The sequence below is a fragment of the Schistocerca piceifrons genome, chromosome 4, assembly GCF_021461385.2.
Source record: "Schistocerca piceifrons isolate TAMUIC-IGC-003096 chromosome 4, iqSchPice1.1, whole genome shotgun sequence".
NCBI classification, from domain to species: Eukaryota; Metazoa; Arthropoda; class Insecta; order Orthoptera; family Acrididae; genus Schistocerca; species Schistocerca piceifrons.
The window spans coordinates 510,708,274-510,728,193 of NC_060141.1; the positions used below are offsets into that span (position 1 = coordinate 510,708,274).

The 19,920-nt window shown below is 41.2% G+C and overlaps 1 protein-coding gene across 2 annotated transcripts in view; it reads right to left on the reverse strand.

The window, feature by feature from the left end:
• LOC124794986 (probable proline--tRNA ligase, mitochondrial) overlaps positions 1-19,920 on the reverse strand; it is a 107,885-nt gene that overhangs the window by 49,116 nt on the left and 38,849 nt on the right. For both annotated transcript variants that reach the window (XM_047258731.1, XM_047258730.1), the window contains 2 exons: positions 13,176-13,243; positions 2,057-2,318 (listed from right to left, as the gene is read on the reverse strand). In XM_047258731.1, the coding sequence (XP_047114687.1) occupies positions 2,057-2,318; positions 13,176-13,243 (330 nt within the window). The remainder of the gene's footprint in view (positions 1-2,056; positions 2,319-13,175; positions 13,244-19,920) is intronic.

Genomic DNA, 19,920 nt, shown 5'->3' on the forward strand with positions numbered 1-19,920 from the left:
TGTGGGAAGGTATGTTATTTTACTGCCAGTTTACAAAAAGTACAATACAAAAAATAGGCTTGGAAAATTTTGGTAGAATGTAAATAATTCCAGAGAAGCAGACCAGTCACTGAGTAGCAGAAGTGTTCAGTCATCAACAGGCACACACAAAAGAAAGAAAAGCTAGCTTTAACTTACATTGTGCTGGCGGGACTCTCTCTCTCTCTCTCTCTCTCTCTCTCTCTCTCTCTCTGTGTGTGTGTGTGTGTGTGTGTGTGTGTGTGTGTGTGTGTGTGTGTGTGTGTGTGTACTTGTAGTCTGATTCAATAAGGGATTTATTCTATAAGCTACCAAGTTTTATTTCTCTTTTGTGCTTGCCTGTCAGCAACTCGATGCTTCAGCTATTCAGTGAGCAGTCTTCCTTGCTCCTGAATTATTAATGCTAAAAGAAGTTCTTTACCTCCAGCAGATACCGTATGACAAATTGGAATTTGTGAAGAAACATAGTGAAGTGAAAATTATAAGTGGATCTGCACTCTCCACAAATAACAAACTGTGTTATCAAGCAAGGTTTAATATAAGTGTATGATGCAACGATTTGAAAAGTATTCATTCGCAGAGATTCAACAGAATATTACAATTAAGTCTCAGTCAAATTCTGCTCAGATTAATACTGACAAAACTGTTCTTTACTAACAACCAGATACTGTCTCTGCATACTCATACTGCATAGAGATCCAATAGAGTCCACAAAAGACAGGTAATTTTTGTACTTACAAAATAAGTGGCATTATATGGAAATGTTTGCATTGTCAAACAATATACTTTACTGTTAGATCTTTGAGTTTGATTCACTTTCATACAATCTTTATGTATCTATTAAGAATGTCACATTTTGTGCCATGAGTGTGAAATAATATGACATATGAGTGGTCTATTAAAATATTGTAAAATCTGGATTTGCAATTGTGCTCTAGTGCCTGGACTCTCCCATACTCCGCCAAATCTAAAAATAAACTGGTTCTCACTGACACCATCCTATCCCATTATATGTTGGCATATTTGAGTAAGAATGATATTTCTCTAACAGGCTGCCACTTCTCCAAAAACACTATTCTTCATGTCCTCTTACCAATTCTCACATAAATGCAATTCTGTGATCTCATTTCTTATTAATTTTATTACCTTTGCACATGACATAATTATTTCCTATTTAAGACATAAGAGGAGTGATTTCAAAACTCTTGGAACCATAAGTCTTTATGAGTCATTAACTGGGCTTCTGGTCATCCTATTTTACAACAGTTAAACCATTTCCCTAGACAGATGAGTCATCTGCGAATGCTGCCTTCTTTGATTCTGATGTTTGTGTACTAGAGGCCAGTAAGTAGCTTTCACTGACACTGATCTGTTTAATGTCAGCAACACCTGTCCACTGTTTAATACTTAAGAGCCATTAGCTACAGTCCAATCATTTACTGAAATTACAGTTGGGTTTTCACTTAATCTGTACCATCAGTTATCATAATCTTATTAATCAAGAAATTTCTCATTGTGGATGCATTCAAGTATGATAACTTGTTTCACTGTGTCATTATTTTGAAAACATGGATTATTCCTCATCATGTAATCATTCATGTATCTGCCAGCACTGTTTTATCGTCTAATTTGTGTAGCCTTTTTATTTTGTTTTTCAGTTCTTTAAAATAAAAATTCATTAAACCAGAATTTCATTATGATATGTCGGAATACATATGATGTTGTAATGAATTTTGTAATTCAATGACTGAGTTCTGGTTTAACCATTAAAATGTACTGTTAGAATTGTGTGACCAATACTTTGATGATAAAAATATTGTGTGAACTATATATCATCATGTTGAATAATTCTTTGTCCATCTTTTATGCAGCCACAAGCTGAAAATTTACCAAATGGTAAAGTTTTGTTTAACGATGTAACATCTTGAAAATATCTAAAACCATTGGTACATATTGAAATTAGCTATAGGTATTACTAAAATATTTGAGCTTTGAATAAGAAAGACTAGTTAGATATAGAACAACAATGATAACTTACCTTTCATACATTCAACCCCTATTTCCTTAAAGATGTTGCTGTAAGCTGTAGTTACAGTGTCATATGTGACTTCTGCATTTGCAACTGAGGTATCAAACGAGTACAAGTCTTTCATAATAAACTCTCTTGCTCTCATTAGACCAAACCGTGGTTTCATTTCATCTCGGAACTTACTTCCTATCTGATACAATAAGAGTGGGAAATGGTGATGTGATAATTGTGGTACGGATGCTATCAGGTCAGTAACTGCTTCTTCATGTGTCTTGAAAAGAAACAGAAAGGGGTATCAATCAAAAATGAAATCACAAGAATAACAAAATGATTTATTAAATGTTTGGAACCCCCATATAAAAGTTAGTTTATTGACATAGTGAGAACATTTCTTTTCAGTGTCTTGCTGGTAGGTATATCACAATTTTTTTCGGCCAAAGAGGCTTTTCAATTTAATTGCTACAGCTGATTGCAAATAACACCCCCTAGCTCAAGAACAAAGAAGTAATTTACAAATTTCATTTAGTTCATGGTAGTATCATAATCTTTTCTTTGAAACGGAGAATTTATTAACATGGTAGTGGGTTAGGTGGGATGTGGTGTGATGGGAAAGATTGAGATGTGATCAGGTGGAGAATGGTGGGTTGGGGTGCAGTGTGATAGGACAGAGTGGGGTGTGGTGCACTGTGGTGCAGAGGGGTGTGATGTGATGAATTAAGATGGGCTGGGGTGGATTAGGGTGTGATAGGGTGGAGTAATTTGGAATAGTGTGTAGGAGGGTGCATGGTGTTAGAGTAGGTTCAATAGTAGTGGTGTAGGGTGGGTAGCGGTGAAGTAGGATGGGTGGTGTTGGAGTAGGATGGGTGGCAGCAGCGTAGGGTGGGTGGAGGTGACTTAGAGTGGGTGGTGATGGAGTAGAGTGAGTGACGGTGGAGTTGGGTGGGTTGCAGTGGATAGGGTAGGTGGTGGGTGGGCAGCAGTGGAGTGGGGTGGGTGGCAGTGGAGTAGGATGGGTGGCAGGTGGTATGGTGGGTGGCAGTGGCGTAGAGTGGGGGTGATGGAGTAGGGTGAGTGACAGTGGAGTAGGCTGGCTGGCAGTGAAGTAGGTTGGGTGGTGGTTGGGTAGGGTAGGTGGCAGTGGAGTAAGATAGGTGGGAGTGGTAGGTGGCAGTGGTGTAGGGTGGGTGGTGGTGACAAGGGAGTCATATTGATAAAAAAGTCACAGGATTTTGTGTAAGAACTGGAACAATTTTAACCAAACATGTATGCTGTGAAAGTAAAAAACACTGTAGCACCCCACAGCTTAGGAATTGTGGTGGAGGTAATGGTGGAATGTTTGGAGAAATTTAAACGTAAGTAGGTACACTTGTGATTGCTGCCTGGAATAAAATACTGAGGGGCTGAGACAACTATAGTATTTCAGTGGAATGGTGTTGGGGATGGAAGGAGACACCACATAAAAGACTTACACTGAGTCCAATATGTAGGTTTTGTGTCTGCTAAGCTGATTGTCATGGCAACAGTAATCTAGGGATAGCGTTTTTGACCCTTAATCACAATGTCATGGCCCTGGGTTCAATCAACGACACTGTTTAGATTCTGAATAAAATTCATCATCAGTGCTGGTCAAAGATTCTATTATAAGCAATCACCCTCTATATGTCAACAGCTTTGTCAAACAGAGAAGATAAAAGTTGTAATGGAACAGATTGAGGCTGAAGTATTGTAGAACACAATAAATTGGTTTGGAATATGAACCGATTCAGCCAATTCCGTTACGTACATTGGATATACTTTTGCATTTTAACTCACAATCTATGACCAATCTTTATAAAATAATGTGTGCAATGCTACATAGTGTATATCTGTCATTCTCAGTACAAACTGGAACAAAGTAATTTATATAAAATATTATGAATTGTCATAAGAAACCACTACAATAGGAAGTGAAATTATAATATAATTATGTTTAAAGAACAGTTTATGAAATTAATTATTCAAGCACTTACAATGCAAATTTTGATTTGAAAGAGTGCAAATTTATTACGTTTCACTAGTGAAATTGTAATTATGCTTTGTCATGCACATGACGGTGTGTCTAGATAATTACTGTTTTTAATTGTACTTTCTACAAGGATCCTGGGTAATACAAGAAGAGATAGGATAAAGAATGAAACAATATGAAACACTGAAACAACCTTTAGGTTAATTCCCTAAACGAAACTAAGAGAAAAATAGGCTTAAATGGTTTGGCCATGTTAAAAGTATGGGCCCAGAAATACTTTCAAGAAAAGCTCTAGAACAGACAGAATCTATATCTACATCTATATTCTGCAGACTACTGTGAAGTGCATGCCGGAGGGTATATCCCATTGTACCAGTTATTAGGGTTTCTTCCTGTTCCATTCATGTATGGAGCATGGGAAGAATGATGGTTTGAATACCTTTGTGCATGCAGTAATTATTCTAATCTTATCCTCACAATCCATGTGTGAGCGATATATAGGGAGTAATCATTTAAAGCCAGTTCTTGAAACTTTATTAATAGACTTTCTTGGGATAGTTTACATCTGCCTTCAAGAGTCTGTCATTTCAGTTCCTTTAGTATTTCTGTTACACTCTCCCATGGACCTATGACAATTTGTGCTTCCCTTCTCTGTAGACGTTCAATATCCCCTGTTAGTCCCATCTGGTATGGGTACCACACACTTGAGTAATATTCTAGGATGGGACACATGACTGATTTATAAGCAATCTCTACTGTAGACCGAATGCACTTCCCCAGTATTCTACCAATACACCGAAGTCTACCACTTGCTTTACCCATGACTGAACCTATGTGATCGTTCCATTTCATATCTCAGGTAATTGTATGAGTTGGCCAATTTGAAAAGTGACTCATTGATGTTATAGTCATAGGATACTACGTTTTTTTGTGGAGTGCACAGTTTTAGATCTTTGAACATTTAGAGCAAGTTGCCAGTCTCTGCACCATGTTGAAATCTTATCAAGATTTGACTGAATATTTATGCAGCCTCTTTCAGATAGTACTTCCTTATTGATAAGTGCATCATCTGCAAGGAGCCTGATTTTACTATTAATATTGTCTGCAAGGTCATTAACATGCAACATGAACAGCAAGCATACCAACATACTTCCCTGTGGCACACCTAAAGTTACTTCTACGTTTGATGATAACTCTCAATCCAAGATAATATGCTGTGTCCTCCCTATCAGAAAGTCCTAAATCCAGTCACAAATTTCATTTGATACCCAATAGGATCGTACTTTTGACAATAAGTGTAGGTGCAGTACTGAGTCAAATGCTTTTCAGAAATCAAGAAACACTGCATCTACCTGGTTGCCTTGATCTAAAGCTTTCAGTATGTCATGTGAGAAAAGTTCGAGTTCAGTTTCTCATGATTGATGTTTTAGAAAATCATGCTGGTTTGCACTGAGGAGGTCATTTTGTTCAAGATACCTCATTATGTTTGAGCTGGGAATACGTCCAAAGATTCTACAACAAATCGATGTCAAGGATATTGGACGGTAGTTTTGTGGATCAGTTCTACTACCATTCTTGTAGATGTGTGTGACCCGTATCTTTTTTCAAGAACTGGGATGGGTTTTTGTTCGAGAGATCTACGATGGATTGTAGTGAGAAGAAGGGCTAATTCAGCTCCAAATTCAGTGTAGAATCTGACAGGGATTTCATCAGGGCCTGGAACTTTGTTCAGTTCTAACAATTTCAGCTATTTCTCAACACCAATGACACTAATACTTATTTCATTAATCTTTTCAGTGGACAAGGATTAAATTGGGGCAATTCTCTTGGGTTTTTATTTGTAAAGGAACATTTGCAAACAGAATTAAGCCTTTCAGCTTTCGCTTTGCTACCCTCAATTTCAGTTCTTGTCTCATTCGCTAGGAACTGGACACTAACTTTGGTGCCACTAGCAGCTTTACATATGACCAGAATTTATTTGGATTTTGTGAAATGTAATTTGACAATATTCTGCTACAGTAGTCACTGAAGGCATCACACATTGGTCTCTTGACAGCTAAATGTGTTTCATTCAGCATCTCTCTATCTATAGATGTATGTTTTGTTTTACATCTATTATGCAGTAATATCTGTTTCTTTAGAAGTTTCTTTACAGTGACTGTACAATGGAGGTTCCCTCCTATGATGAACTGTTCTACTGTGTACATATCTATCAAGTGCACGGCCAACTATTCTTTTAAATTTGAGCCAGAGTTCCTCTACATACTCCTAACCTGTGCTGAATGTTCCAAGTTCCTCATTGAGATATAACATTATTGATTTTTTATCAAGTTTACTGAACATATATAGCTTTTTATTGTTTTGGTTGTCCTTTGTACTTTGGTAATCATTGTTGCTGCAATCACATCATGGTCACTGATACCAGTTTTGAAATGGATGTCCTCAAACAGGTCAGGTCTATTGTTGCCATTAGATTCAATACATCTCCATTATGAGTAGGGTCCCTAGCTATCTGTTCTAGGTAGTTTTCAGAGAAGGCATTTAGTAATGTTTCACAAGATGTCTAATTAAAACCACAACTAACCAAACTGTAATTTTCCCAGATAATTGTTGGATGATTAAAGTCTCCACTGATGACTACAGTATGATTGGGGAACTTACTTACAAGTGAACAGAGGTTTTCTCTGAAGTTTTCAGTTACATCAGGAGATGACTCTGGTGGGTGGTAGAAGGATGCAATTATCATTTTATGCCCACACCTGATACTGAGTCTTGCCCAAACTATCTCACATGCAGCTTCAATTTCCATCTTGGTGCATTTGAGTTTTTTGTCTACTGCAACAAGTACACCACTTCCATTTCCCACTTGCCTATACACTTAAATTTTCCCCAAAAATCTCACTGCTGTCAATTTTAGGTTTGAACCAGCTTTCTGCACCTAGTATTATGTGAGATCCACTGCTTTTCATGAGCACTTCAAACTCTGGCATTTTGTTGTGAATGCCTTGGCAGTTTATCATTAGGATTTTAACACTACCACCTGTGGGAGGTATTTTTTTTTTGCTCTTACACTGATTCTTCTACAGCCATCATTATATGGATTGGATGGAAGGTCGCCTAATCTAAAAAATCCTTTTCTGCACCCCACACACAGTCAGCTACCTGAGTAGCAGCCTCTGATGTGTAGTGCACACCTAGCCTATTTAGGGGGACCCTATGGTTCTCAACCCTATGGAGCAAGTGCAGGAATCTGCACCCCAGCTTGTCACAGAACTTTTGAAGCCTCTGGTTCAGTCCTTCCATTTGACTCAGAACCAATGGGCTATGATCAGTTTTGGTGACAATGCTGCAAATTGTGAGCTTTGTTGAAACTCCATGCACAAGGATGGTCTTCTCAACCTTCTCTGCCAGTCACTGGAATGATCCAAGAATGACTTCGGAGCCCAGACGACAAGCATCATTTGTTTCAATGTGCACCACAATCTGCTGTTGGTTGCAACCTGTTTCCTCTATGGCTGCCGAAATAGCCTCTTCAACATGTTGAATGAGGCCCCCAGGCATACACACTAAGTGCACCTGGTGTTCTTACCAGCACTTGCTGCCATTTCCATAAGGGATACCATCATTTGCTGTACATTTGAACTGTCAACGATTTTGCGTTTGCCTCCTCGTGTCACTGGGCAAAGGAGATTTCCCCACAACAGGTGAAGTGAGTCCTACTGGGTCAGTTTCAGTTTCAGTGGAAGACAGCACCTCAAACTTGTTGGTTAGGGGGATCGGTACAACAGCCTGAGCCCTCCCAGTCCCCCATCCACCCTGTACAGGACGCCTAGATCCACCATTGACATGCCACTTGCAGTCAAGTGCACGGATAATGACAGGTCCTGTCCTTTCTGCAGAGGAGACAGAATCTACAGGAGAGGAAAGTACTTGAGGTACATCTGGCACAGGTATCACAGGTACACAACTCTTGGAAGCTCTTCCAACACACCGATTTGCAGCAGCTGTCAATTGTTTGAAAGTAGTCAGGGTGGTTTCCAGCTGCTTATGAACATCAACCAACTCATCCTGTGTTTGAGAACAGCATTTGCAGTGGGGCTGCATTTTGGCTGGTGCTATACATTACAAGGCAGTGAACAAAGGACTTTAAGTTATTCCTGCTGTTTATCTTTTAATCTGTACAGCTAAAAAGTTGCTAATTCCCTATAAGAATTGACGCAGATACACAAAATGAGATTTCCATTAAAGCAACACAAAAAACTATGGTAAAAGTTGCTAGTTTCCTAAAATATTTTGTTGCTAATTATAGTTGTTAGCAAACTTGAAAAGAGAGTTAATTTATGATAAATTCAGATAATATATAGGGCTACTCCTTTTAAGGGAAAACTAGATGTACCACAAAATGTTAATTAGAAAATCTGCTACAGTAACTAAATTACAAACCCCAATTTGTTCTAAATTGGTCATAGATTATACAAAGGACAATGTTATTCAATAATGAATGCACTGGTCTATACTATTAAGAATATATTTATATTTTGGTAGCTGTGCCCACCAAACCAATACATTGCAGAAGAGTATGGTATGGAGTTGATGTAGTATGCTATGTCTACAAGTTAATTCACAAATCAGTTACAAGGAGTTGTAAAAGTTTGGAAAATGTTGTGAAAGTGGAAGCTCTACTCTCTCTATGTTCAAAAGTTATTTTGTGAATAAATGGCAAAGAGTGGTCAAACAGTGGAGTTTGAATGCTTATTTTAAAGAAGCAGTTAATATCTCTGAAGTGAAAAATTTAAATGCAAGGATCTCTCCAACAACAAGCACTCAGATTAAACATCAACTAAGTATCAACTACAAATGTAGCATCACATGTTCACAGCAATGAACAAACTATTTTGAACTTTGTTATGGTACAATATAATTAGAGCAGGGATGTGTTACAGTATTCAGGGCATTTTCTTGCTCTTCAAGTGGGTTACTGCCCATAAAGGTGGCAGAATCAGCAATGATCAATGGCATGAGGATACAGAAGGCAATGGAAACTCTTGTAAACCCTACTGGATGTACTGACAGAATATTCAGAACTACTGACAAATATCATTACATTTATGACTGGCAAGGACACTACCAGCGAGGAAAACACAGCACCTCCCAACACTGTACACTGATCTTTACTGGTGGTTTCCTAGATGACCACACCAAGGGGCCGGGGTTTGATTCCCGGCTGAGTCTGAGATTTTCTCCGCTCAGCGACTGGGTGTTGTGTTGTCCTCATTATCATTTCATCATCATCAGTGGAAGGTAACAGGAAACCACCACTGGAATCACTTCCCTAGGTGCTCAAGCAGTGGACCTCTCTGAAGAGGCTTTCCCCACGACAAGACCTGCCGTAAGGCAGAACACAAAGTTCAGTTTCCTAGACGACAATGCTATATTTACTGACTTTGCCGGGTAATGAATCAGACTGCTCTTACTGTTGTGCAAGTTGACTATCCCTGTGTGAGATTTCTGTAGAGAAAGTTACACTTCAGCACCTACTGACTGGTATTCTTACTCAGCCAAGCAAACCAACTACTACTGTAGTGATTTCCACCATCACCTATCAGTACTGCCACACCTATGTTACCAACTGGCAACTTTCCTGTATTCAGTTTAACCTGAATGCACAGTAAATTAATTGTACTAATTCTTTAATTTCTTTGTGGCTTAGGACAATTATTTTATTTTATTTTATTGTGAGCTTATTGACTTTTGTTTCATGTTGTAGCATATGTATGCAAGAGTAATAATTAACTGTTGTCATAGAAGAGCAAATCACAAAAGAAATCATTGCATTAAAGGTACTACTACTATATGTACCCACAGGAAATGTGGCCTGTAACTGAAAAAAGCGTCATGACGATCTCTCCATTGGAGAAAGCTTTTGGATTGGTCCTCTGTTCAGATCTCTGAGAGGGGACTGCCAAGGAAGATCTGACCATGAGAGAACATTGGAAAACCAACAAAAGGGGAACATTATGCATCAGAGCATGGGAAGTCACAAGTCTGAATGTGGTAGGGAAGTTAGAAAATTTTGAAAGGGAAGCCAAACACTCCATCTAGATATAGTAGGAGTTAGTGAAGTGTAATGGAAAGAAGATAAGGATTGCTGGCTATATGATTAGGGGGTAATATCAATAGCAGCAAAAAATGATGTGACAGTAGTTGGATTCATTATGAATAAGGAAGAAGAACAAAGTGTTAGATACTATGAGTAGTTCATTGACTGCATTATTCTCATTGGTACATATGCTTAAAACTATATCTCAAGTATACATGCTGATGTTACAATCAGAAGACGAATGGAGAGAAAAAAAAGAAGAGAATAGTAAAGGAAAGGAATTAGAATTTTTTGTTAAAAAATCATTTGCAATACCACAGTCAGTACCATGCAGAATTAAAACAGAGACTGAAGTGGTAGTGAACCAATAACGTCACAAGTGGCTCATACCTAGATACACATTTCAGTACAGTCACAAGCTGCCAGATACTTAGTACACATTCAGCAGAAAGATGACAGAGACAGAAAACTAGAGCTGAGGGAGAGAGACATGTCTTCTACACAAGGATGCATAGAGAGAGCCTAATGAAATAATTAACAGGCTGTAACTTAAGTGAAAGTAGCAGAACAAGGATTACTGACAAATTGTAAATAGCCTTTTGCTCGCTATATTTTACCCCTGCCACCTTCAGAATTTGAAAGAGAGTATTCCAGTCAACATTGTCAAAAGCTTTCTCTAAGTCTACAAATGCTAGAAATGTAGATTTGCCTTTCCTTAATCTAGTTTCTAAGATAAGCCGTAGGGTCAGTATTGCCTCACATGTTCCAATATTTCTACGGAATCCAAACTGATCTTCCCCAAGGTTGGCTTCTACTAGTTTTTCCATTCGTCTGTGAAGAATTCGCGTTAGTATTTTGCAGCCGTGGCTTATTAAACTGATAGTTCGGTAATTTTCACATCTGTCAACCCCTGCTTTCTTTGGGATTGGAATTATTATATTCTTCTTGAAGTCGGAGGGTATTTCGCCTGTCTCATACATCTTGCTCACCAGATGGTAGAATTTTGTCAGGACTGGCTCTCCCAAGGCCGTCAGTAGTTCTATTGGAATGTTGTCTACTCCACGGCCCTTGTTTCGACTCAGGGCTTTCAGTGCTCTGTCAAACTCTTCACGCAGTATCATATGTTCCATTTCCATAATATTGTCCTCAAGTACATCGCCCTTGTATAGACCCTCTATATACTACTTCCACCGTTTTGCTTTCGCTTCTTTACTTAGAACCGGGTTTCCATCTGAGCTCTTGATATTCATACAAGTGGTTCTCTTTTCTCCAAAGGTCTCTTTAATTTTCCTGTAGGCAGTATCTATCTTACTCCTAGTGAGATAAGCCTCTACATCCTTACATTTATCCTCTAGCCATCCCTGCATAGCCATTTTGCACTTCCTGTCGATCTCATTTTTGAGACGTTTGTTTTCCTTTTTGCCTGCTTCATTTACTGCATTTTTATATTTTCTCCTTTCATCAATTAAATTCAATATTTCTTCTGTTACCCAAGGATTTCTACTAGCCCTCGTCTTTTTACCTACTTGATCCTCTGCTGCCTTCACTACCTCATCCCTCAAAGCTACCCATTCTTCTTCTACTGTATTTCTTTCCTCCATTCCTGCCATTTGTTCCCTTATGCTCTCCCTGCAACTCTGTACAACCTCTGGTTTAGTCAGTTTATCCAGGACCCATCTCCTTAAATTTCCACCTTTTTGCAGTTTCTTCAGTTTTAATATACAGTTCATAACCAATAGATTGTGGTCAGAGTCCACATCTGCCCCTGGAAATGTCTTACAATTTAAAACCTGGTTCCTAAATCTCTGTCTTACCATTATATCATCTATCTGATACCTTTTAGTATCTCCAGGATTCTTCCATGTATACAACCTTCTTTCATGATTCTTGAACCAGGTGTTAGCTATGATTAAGTTATGCTCTGCACAAAATTCTACCAGGCGGCTTCCTCTTTCATTTCTTACTCCCAATCCATATTCACCTACTACGTTTCCTTCTCTCCCTTTTCCTACTACCGAATTCCAGTCACTCATGACTATTAAATTTTCGTCTCCCTTCACTATCTGAATAATTTTTTTTATTTCATCATATGTTTCTTCAATTTCTTCGTCATCTGCAGAGCTAGTTGGCATATAAACTTGTACTACTGTAAGAGGTGTGGGCTTCGTGTCTATCTCGACCACAATAATGCGTTCACTATGCTGTTTGTAGTAGCTTACCCGCATTCCTATTTTTTTTATTCATTATTAAACCTACTCCTGCATTACCCCTATTTGATTTTGTGTTTATAACCCTGTACTCACCTTACCAGAAATCTTTATCCTCCTGACACTGAACTTCACTAATTCCCACCATATCTAACTTTGACCTATCCATTTCACTTTTCAAATTTTCTAACCTACCTGCCCGATTAAGGGATCTGACATTCCACGCTCCGATCCGTAGAACGCCAGTTTTCTTTCTCCTGATAACGACGTCCTCTTGAGTAGTCCCCGCCCGGAGATCCAAATGGGGGACTATTTTACCTTCGGAATGTTTTACCCAAGAGGACGCCATCATCATCAACCATACAGTAAAGCTGCATGCCCTCAGGGAAAAATTACAGCTGTAGTTTCCCCTTGCTTTCAACCGTTCGCAGTACCAGCACAGCAAGGCCGTTTTGGTTAGTGATACAAGGCCAGATCAGTCAATCATCCAGACTGTTGCCCCTGCAACTACTGAAAAGGCTGCTGCCCCTCTTCAGGAACCATGCGTTTGTCTGGCCTCTCAACAGATACCCCTCCATTGTGATTGCACCTACGGTACGGCTATCTGTATTGCTGAGGCACGCAAGCCTCCCCACCAACGACAAGGTCCATGGTTCATGGGGGGGAGTATAACATGATATACGAAGAAAGTGGGATGTTCATAACATAATTGCTATATTTCAGAAAGCTCTATACTCCATTGCCCATAGGAATGAAGTATGTGTCCAAAATTATATGTACAGAGTTATATAAATAAAAATAAATAAAGTTACCTACTGGGCTCAGTACATATGTCTTGTTGTGTCGATCCTGCAGAGTAAGCAGCTCTTCTGTGGTCCATCTACCTTAGAACAAAGAAAAGTAGACTCTTAGTAAATAATAAGATTTCAGGTAGTTGACATATGAACAAAAATAATCAATTTTTGAAAATATTATATAATTGGACAGATAAAAAATCTGCTCATCATGCCATGGAAAGACAAAACATATTAAAAAGGTTAAGTAAATGTTAATGTTCTTTCCATTATAACGTCAAGTTGAACACATATATTTCAAAACGGCACAACACGTGTAAGTCACTGAGCAAGTTGACAAAGCAAGACATGTGAACACGGTAACATTCGAATGAGCACCGAGTCCAAGTCTAGCGGCCGCTGGCTGGCTGGCTGGCTGCTTAGGTGGCGCGGCTGCTGCATGGCTGGCAGACAGCGCCACATGTAGAGGACGCGTGTAATTGCGTGGCGGCACTTTGAATGATCGGCGAGTCACAACACTTTTCCCCGCTTTGAAATTTTTTCACTGGTCTTGATGGAGGTGGCCTGTAGATTGCTAACATCCATAGGCATTGTTTGACTGGCCGTTAAGTCTCGAGGAGGCGGCTTCCCGTATGGACGGAAGTGTCCCCGATGATAACGGGTCGAGATGACAAGAGACGTAGGGTCGAATCTGCTAGGGCCCCGTGCACCAATCTGCCCATTGCGGCAAGTCCAGTTGATATAACAGGAGACATGGATGATGTGTCGGTGTCCATAGGAGAAGGAGGCGAGTAGATTGGCTCCGACAGATGATGGTCATCCGGTTCCTGCATGGGCACGTCTCCTGGTGGCGTCCGTTCTTGTACTGGCACCGAGATGACGGTGAGAGGGCTGCGTTGTGAGTAATGAGAGATGCCAAGACCCTGAGCGTCAGGTAGAGCCAAAGGTGGTGTAGCACCATACAGAACAGGCGTTGCTGGCACACAAGGTCGAAGCTGGTCCGAGTGACGCACTGCATCACCCTTGTCCATCTGGATTTCATACAGGCATCGGCCATGGTGTCGTAAGATGCGGGCCAGACTCCATTTTTGCCGCCTGCCATATCCCTGTACCCAGACAAGGTCGTCGGCGGTGAACCGGCCAAGCGAAGGCACCCGCGGCCGTGAGGTGGAAGGCCACAGAAGATGAAGTAGCGTGCGGGGCTGTCGGCCATGTAAGAGCTCAGCCGGGCTGTGGTCGCCCATGGGGGTGGAACGGTAAGAAGCCAGAAACTGGAGAAATGCATTATCAGCAACAGAAGAAGTCAGGGGTTTTCGCATCGGAGCCTTAAATGTGCAGACCAGTCGTTCAGCCTCACCGTTTGATTGTGGATGGAACGGAGGGGCCGTGACATGCATAACGCCGTGACGAGCACAAAAATCCGCAAATTCGGAAGAGGCAAATTGCGGACCATTATCAGTAACAAGAGTAGAAGGAAGGCCTTCCAAAGAAAATATGTGGGTGAGAGCACTTATGGTTGCCGCGGTGGTAGACGACGTGCAACGGACAATGAAATGAAAGTAGGCGTCAATTACGAGGAGCCAATAAGTACCTAAAAAAGGTCCCACGAAGTCAGCATGAATGCACTCCCAGGGCATCTCAGGTGAAGGCCACGGTGACAAAGATGACTTCGGGGCGGCGGCCTGTGATGCACAAGGGCCGCAGGCAGCGACCATGTGTGCTATTTCAGAGTCAATGCCAGGCCAGTACACATGACGGCGCGCCAAAGATTTTGTGCAAGAGACACCCCAGTGCCCTTGGTGAAGGAGGCGCAAGACTGAAGCATGCAAAGACGCAGGTACCACCACACGCGGTGAAGCATTGTCAGTGGAAAGGAGGATAACACCATCTCTAGCTGTGAGGCAGTAGCGCAAAGTGTAGTAGTTCCGCAATGGGTCAGAAGTCTTAGCAGATGGACGCTCTGGCCAACCCTTCTGAATACAGCGTAAAACCCGGGAGAGGGTAGGATCAGAACCCATAGCAGCTGCCAGCCGGTCGCCGGTGATGGAGAATCCGTCCACAACCCACTGCTTGGCAACATCCCGGTGGAAACACAAAGGTTTGTCCCTATCGAATGCCAGATCAGGACCCATGGGAAGGCGAGACAGTGCATCAGCATTCGCATGTTGGGCTGTTGGCTGGAAATGAATCTCATATTGGAAATGAGACAAGTAAAGAGCCCAACGCTGGAGGCAGTGTGCAGCCTTGTCAGAAAATGACGATGATGGATGAAACAAGGAAACAAGTGGTTTGTGATCCGTAAAAAGATGAAATTTGGATCCGTAGAGAAAAACACCAAACTTATGAAGAGCATAAATAATGGCCAAAGCTTCTTTTTCAATTTGAGAATACTTTTGTTGGGCATCCGTGACTGTTTTGGAGGCATAAGCAATGGGTTGTTCAGAGCTGTCAGAAAAATGGTGCACAAGGACTGCACCGACCCCATATTGAGAGGCATCCGTGGCAAGAACAAGATGTTGGCCAGGTAGATAAGTAGCCAGGCACGGGGCCTGTTTCAGCATAGTCTTTAATTTCTGGAAAGCCGCATCGCATGATGTGGACCAGTGAAAAGACGTGTTTTTATGCAACCGGCGACGCAACGGCTGAGCCACTGACGCAGCAGACGGTAAAAACTTGTGATAGTATGCTATTTTCCCCAAGAAGGCCTGCAGTTCCTTAACAGATGTAGGGTGAGGAAGGGCATTGATTGCAGTGACAGTTTGCTGGAGTGGACGAATACCATCCCGAGAGAGTTGAAATCCCAAGTACGTGATAGATGCCTGAAAAAATTGTGATTTCTGAAGGTTACACTTAAGACCGGCAGTCTGTAAGACATGAAAAAGTGTGCGGAGGTTCTGAAGATGTTCTTCAGTGGTGGAGCCAGTGACAACAATGTCATCCATGTAATTTACACTCCCAGGGACAGGGAGCAATAATTGTTCCAAGAATCGCTGAAAGAGAGCAGGGGCGCTGGCTACCCCAAATGGCAATCGTTGGTATTGATAGAGGCCGAAAGGCGTGTTAAGGACCAGAAACTGCCGGGAAGCAGTGTCGAGAGGAAGCTTCTGACAGGTCAATTTTAGAAAAATACTGGCCTCCAGCAAGTTTAGTGAACAATTCTTCAGGTCCGGACATAGGGTAAGTGTCGATGAGGCATTGCGCATTTACAGTGGCTTTAAAATCGCCACAGAGACGAATATCACCATTCAGTTTAGCAACGACAACGACAGGAGAGGACCACTCACTGGAAATGACAGGAAGCAAGACCCCTGAAGTAGTGAGACGATCCAGCTCCCATTTTACCTGATCACAAAGGGCCACTGAATGGGCTGAGCTCGAAAAAACTTAGGCCGAGCAGTGGGTTTGAGCGCGATATGAGCTACAAAATCGTTGGCACGGACTAACATAGGAGAAAAAAGGGACGAAAATGTCATCGACAAGAAATCCAATTGAGCATACGGAATAGCATCAGCGACGATATTGACAGAGTCATCTATGAAGAACCCAAAAATGCGAAAGTCATCGAAACCAAAAAGATTCTCTGCGTTACTATGGTTGACTACAAATATGGGAATACTGCAAACGACGGATTTGTAAGATACCTCAGCATCAAATTGTCCCAAGAGAGAATTCTTCTGTTTATTGTACGTCCATAATTGCCAAGTGACAGGTGATAGGAGTGGTGAACCCAACTGAAGATACGTCTGAGAATTAATGATAGTAGCAGCAGAACCAGTATCCACCTGCATGCGAACATCCCGACCAAGTATTTGGACAGTGAGGAATTACTTCCCTGAAAGGGAAGAAGTACAATTGACAGATAACACAGAATCAGAATCAGCATCATGTTCATGAAGATCATGTGTGCGGTCGGATTTGCAAACCGAAGACACATGACCCTTCTTTTTGCAATTGTGACACACAGCCCAATGTTGGGGACAATCCTCGCATGAATGTTTCGTAAAACACCGCGGACATGAAGGAAGTTGCCAGGGGTTTTGCTGCAGTTTCTTAGAGTGTTGTTTACTAGGCTGAGGCTGCATGTGGGAGCGTACTGCGGCCACATCGGCTGGCGGGGACGCACCACATGCGTCGTCAACAGCGCACATAGGTTGTATTTCCCTGACGTCACCCCACACTTCTATTTGTGCCCCAGTGACGCGAGAAATTTCAAAAGACTGTGCGATGGATAGGACTTCATCTTGAGTCGGATTTGCCAACTGAAGGGCACGTTGCTTAACTTCTTTGTCGGGCGCAGACCGGATAATAGCATCCCGTACCATGGAATCGACATAGGATTCTTTGTGAACGTCAGTAACAAATTGACACTTTCGACTGAGGCCGTGAAGTTCAGCAGCCCAAGAGCGATAGGATTGATGCGGTTGTTTTTGACAATGCTAAAAGGCAACACGAGAGGCTGCCACATGCGTTTGCTTTTGAAAATAGACAGACAGAAGTGAGCACATTTCAGCAAAGGACAAAGACGCAGGATCTTTCAAAGGAGCCAATTGCAACAACAACCAATACATTCGAGGTGAAATCCAGGAAAGGAACAGAGACTTACATGTTTGTTCGTCCCTGACATGAAATGCCAAGAAGTGCTGTCGAAGACATTTTTCATAATCAGACCAGTCTTCCGCCGTCTCGTCGTAAGGAGGAAAAGGTGGTATAGACAATGACGAGAAACGCCCTGCATTTGACGCTGCGACGAAATCGTGAATCGCCGATGTTAGAAGCGTTTGCTGTTCAATGAGACCTTGCAATAGTTTCTCGACAGTAGCCAATATATTTCAAAATGACACAACACATATAAGTCACTGAGCAAGTTGACAAAGCAAGACATGTGAACAGGGTAACATTCGAATGAGCACTGAGTCCAAGTCTAGCGGCCGCTGGCTGGCTGGCCACTTAGGTATTGTGGCTGCTGCATGGCTGGCAGACAGAGCCGCATGTAGAGGATGCGCGTAATTGCGCGGTGACACTCTGAATGATCGGCGAGTCACAACACTTTCCTTCAAGGGGGACCACACAGACATGCAGAATTTTTTGCAAGAAATTGCTGCCATTTGATTGCTAACTGTTTCTTTATTTTACACAATCATGATTTCAGCTTTATAGCCATTCTCAAGTGCATGTAGAACAGCCAGTAAAAAAAAACACCCACCAACATATTTCTGTTCTTATAGGCCAGCTGTCATATTACAGGATGCGAGTACATATTGAAGATATATAATATGGCTGACATGTGCACAGTGGAAAACAACTAACACACAGTTTGGGATCTTTAACAGCCAATATCTTCCTGTAAAATGTGTTTATCACTTCTGCTGTGGTGGGCAAAATGTCAGACAGAATGAACCTCTTTTCGGGACATGATTTTGTTACAACTTGTTCTTGGTTCCTGCCATCCACCTGGCCTTAATTCACATTAATTTCTTCAGTCTCAGCATTCCTTCTTAGTAACTACTCCTTTCTTCACTCCCTTTCAGTTTTCCATATCTTTTACTTTCTGTCCTGTCTATTTTTCTCTGCCCTCCATCTCTTACATACTTAGCTTTCCGCTCTTGCATGATGGTTTTGTCAGTATCCTCTGTCTTGCTTATTACCCTTTCTTCCAACTGAGGCTTGTAGGTTTTCAAATCTTGTACAACGCACTCTCCAACAATCCGTCTTCCCTTCTCATCCCATCCGGTAGGTCTCCCCTGCCCTATGATGCTGGATGACTTTTCAGAAGTCTCCCTATTTTCTAAACCTTGCCAGCCCTCTTCCTTCCGCTTCAACTCTTCTGCCACAAGAAGGAGTCACTGGCTTTGAAATCTTGTACATTTAGTTAACATTTACATACGTTTTCTCCTGAAGCTGCTTGATGAGTAAATTTTTTTATCTCTACAATTACACTTTAGATAGCTGGGATTTTATATCTCATAAGACACGTAACTGAAAAGAATAATGGCCATCACTATTTTTCAGCCTCTCACAAATAAGCCAGGTATGCTAGTGGACTATTAAACAGACAGCACAGGCCAATAGAATATATCGAAAGTATACGTTTAAGTTATTACACAAAATTCATTTCCACTCAAAGAGAATATTATAACTGCAATAAAAATGTGCCACAGGTTCATAGAACCACCCTTGGAATATTGTGTTCTGATCTAGAATAGTGTCAACAGTGTGCTTAAACAAGTTATGAAACGAACAAAAATGAAAAATACCCTCAAGAAAACAATACAGAGAGAAACTAAGATCACAGGATTGCAACTACCAAGAGCTGTAAATATAAGATTAGACTAAATTAAATGTACTTTTTGTTCCAGTAAATCCACGGTGAGGAGATCCTCCAGGATGTAGAACATGTTAGAAAAACAAGAATACACATTAAAAGAAAAACAAATATGGTACACTGAGATGACAAAACTCATGGGATAGCGATAAATGCATATACAGATGGTGGTAGTATCGTGCATGCAACGTATAAAAGGGCAGTGCATTGGCAGATCTGTCATTTGCACTAAAGTGATTCATGTGAAAAGCTTTCCAATGTGATTATGGCTACATGATGGGAATAATAGACTTTGAATGCAGAATGACAGTTGGAGCTACATGCATGGGACATTTCATTTTGGAAATTAATTGGGAATTCAGTATTCTGTGATCCATAGTGTCAAGAGCATGCTGAGAATACGAAATTTCAGACATTACCTCTCAACCCAGACAATGCAGTGGCC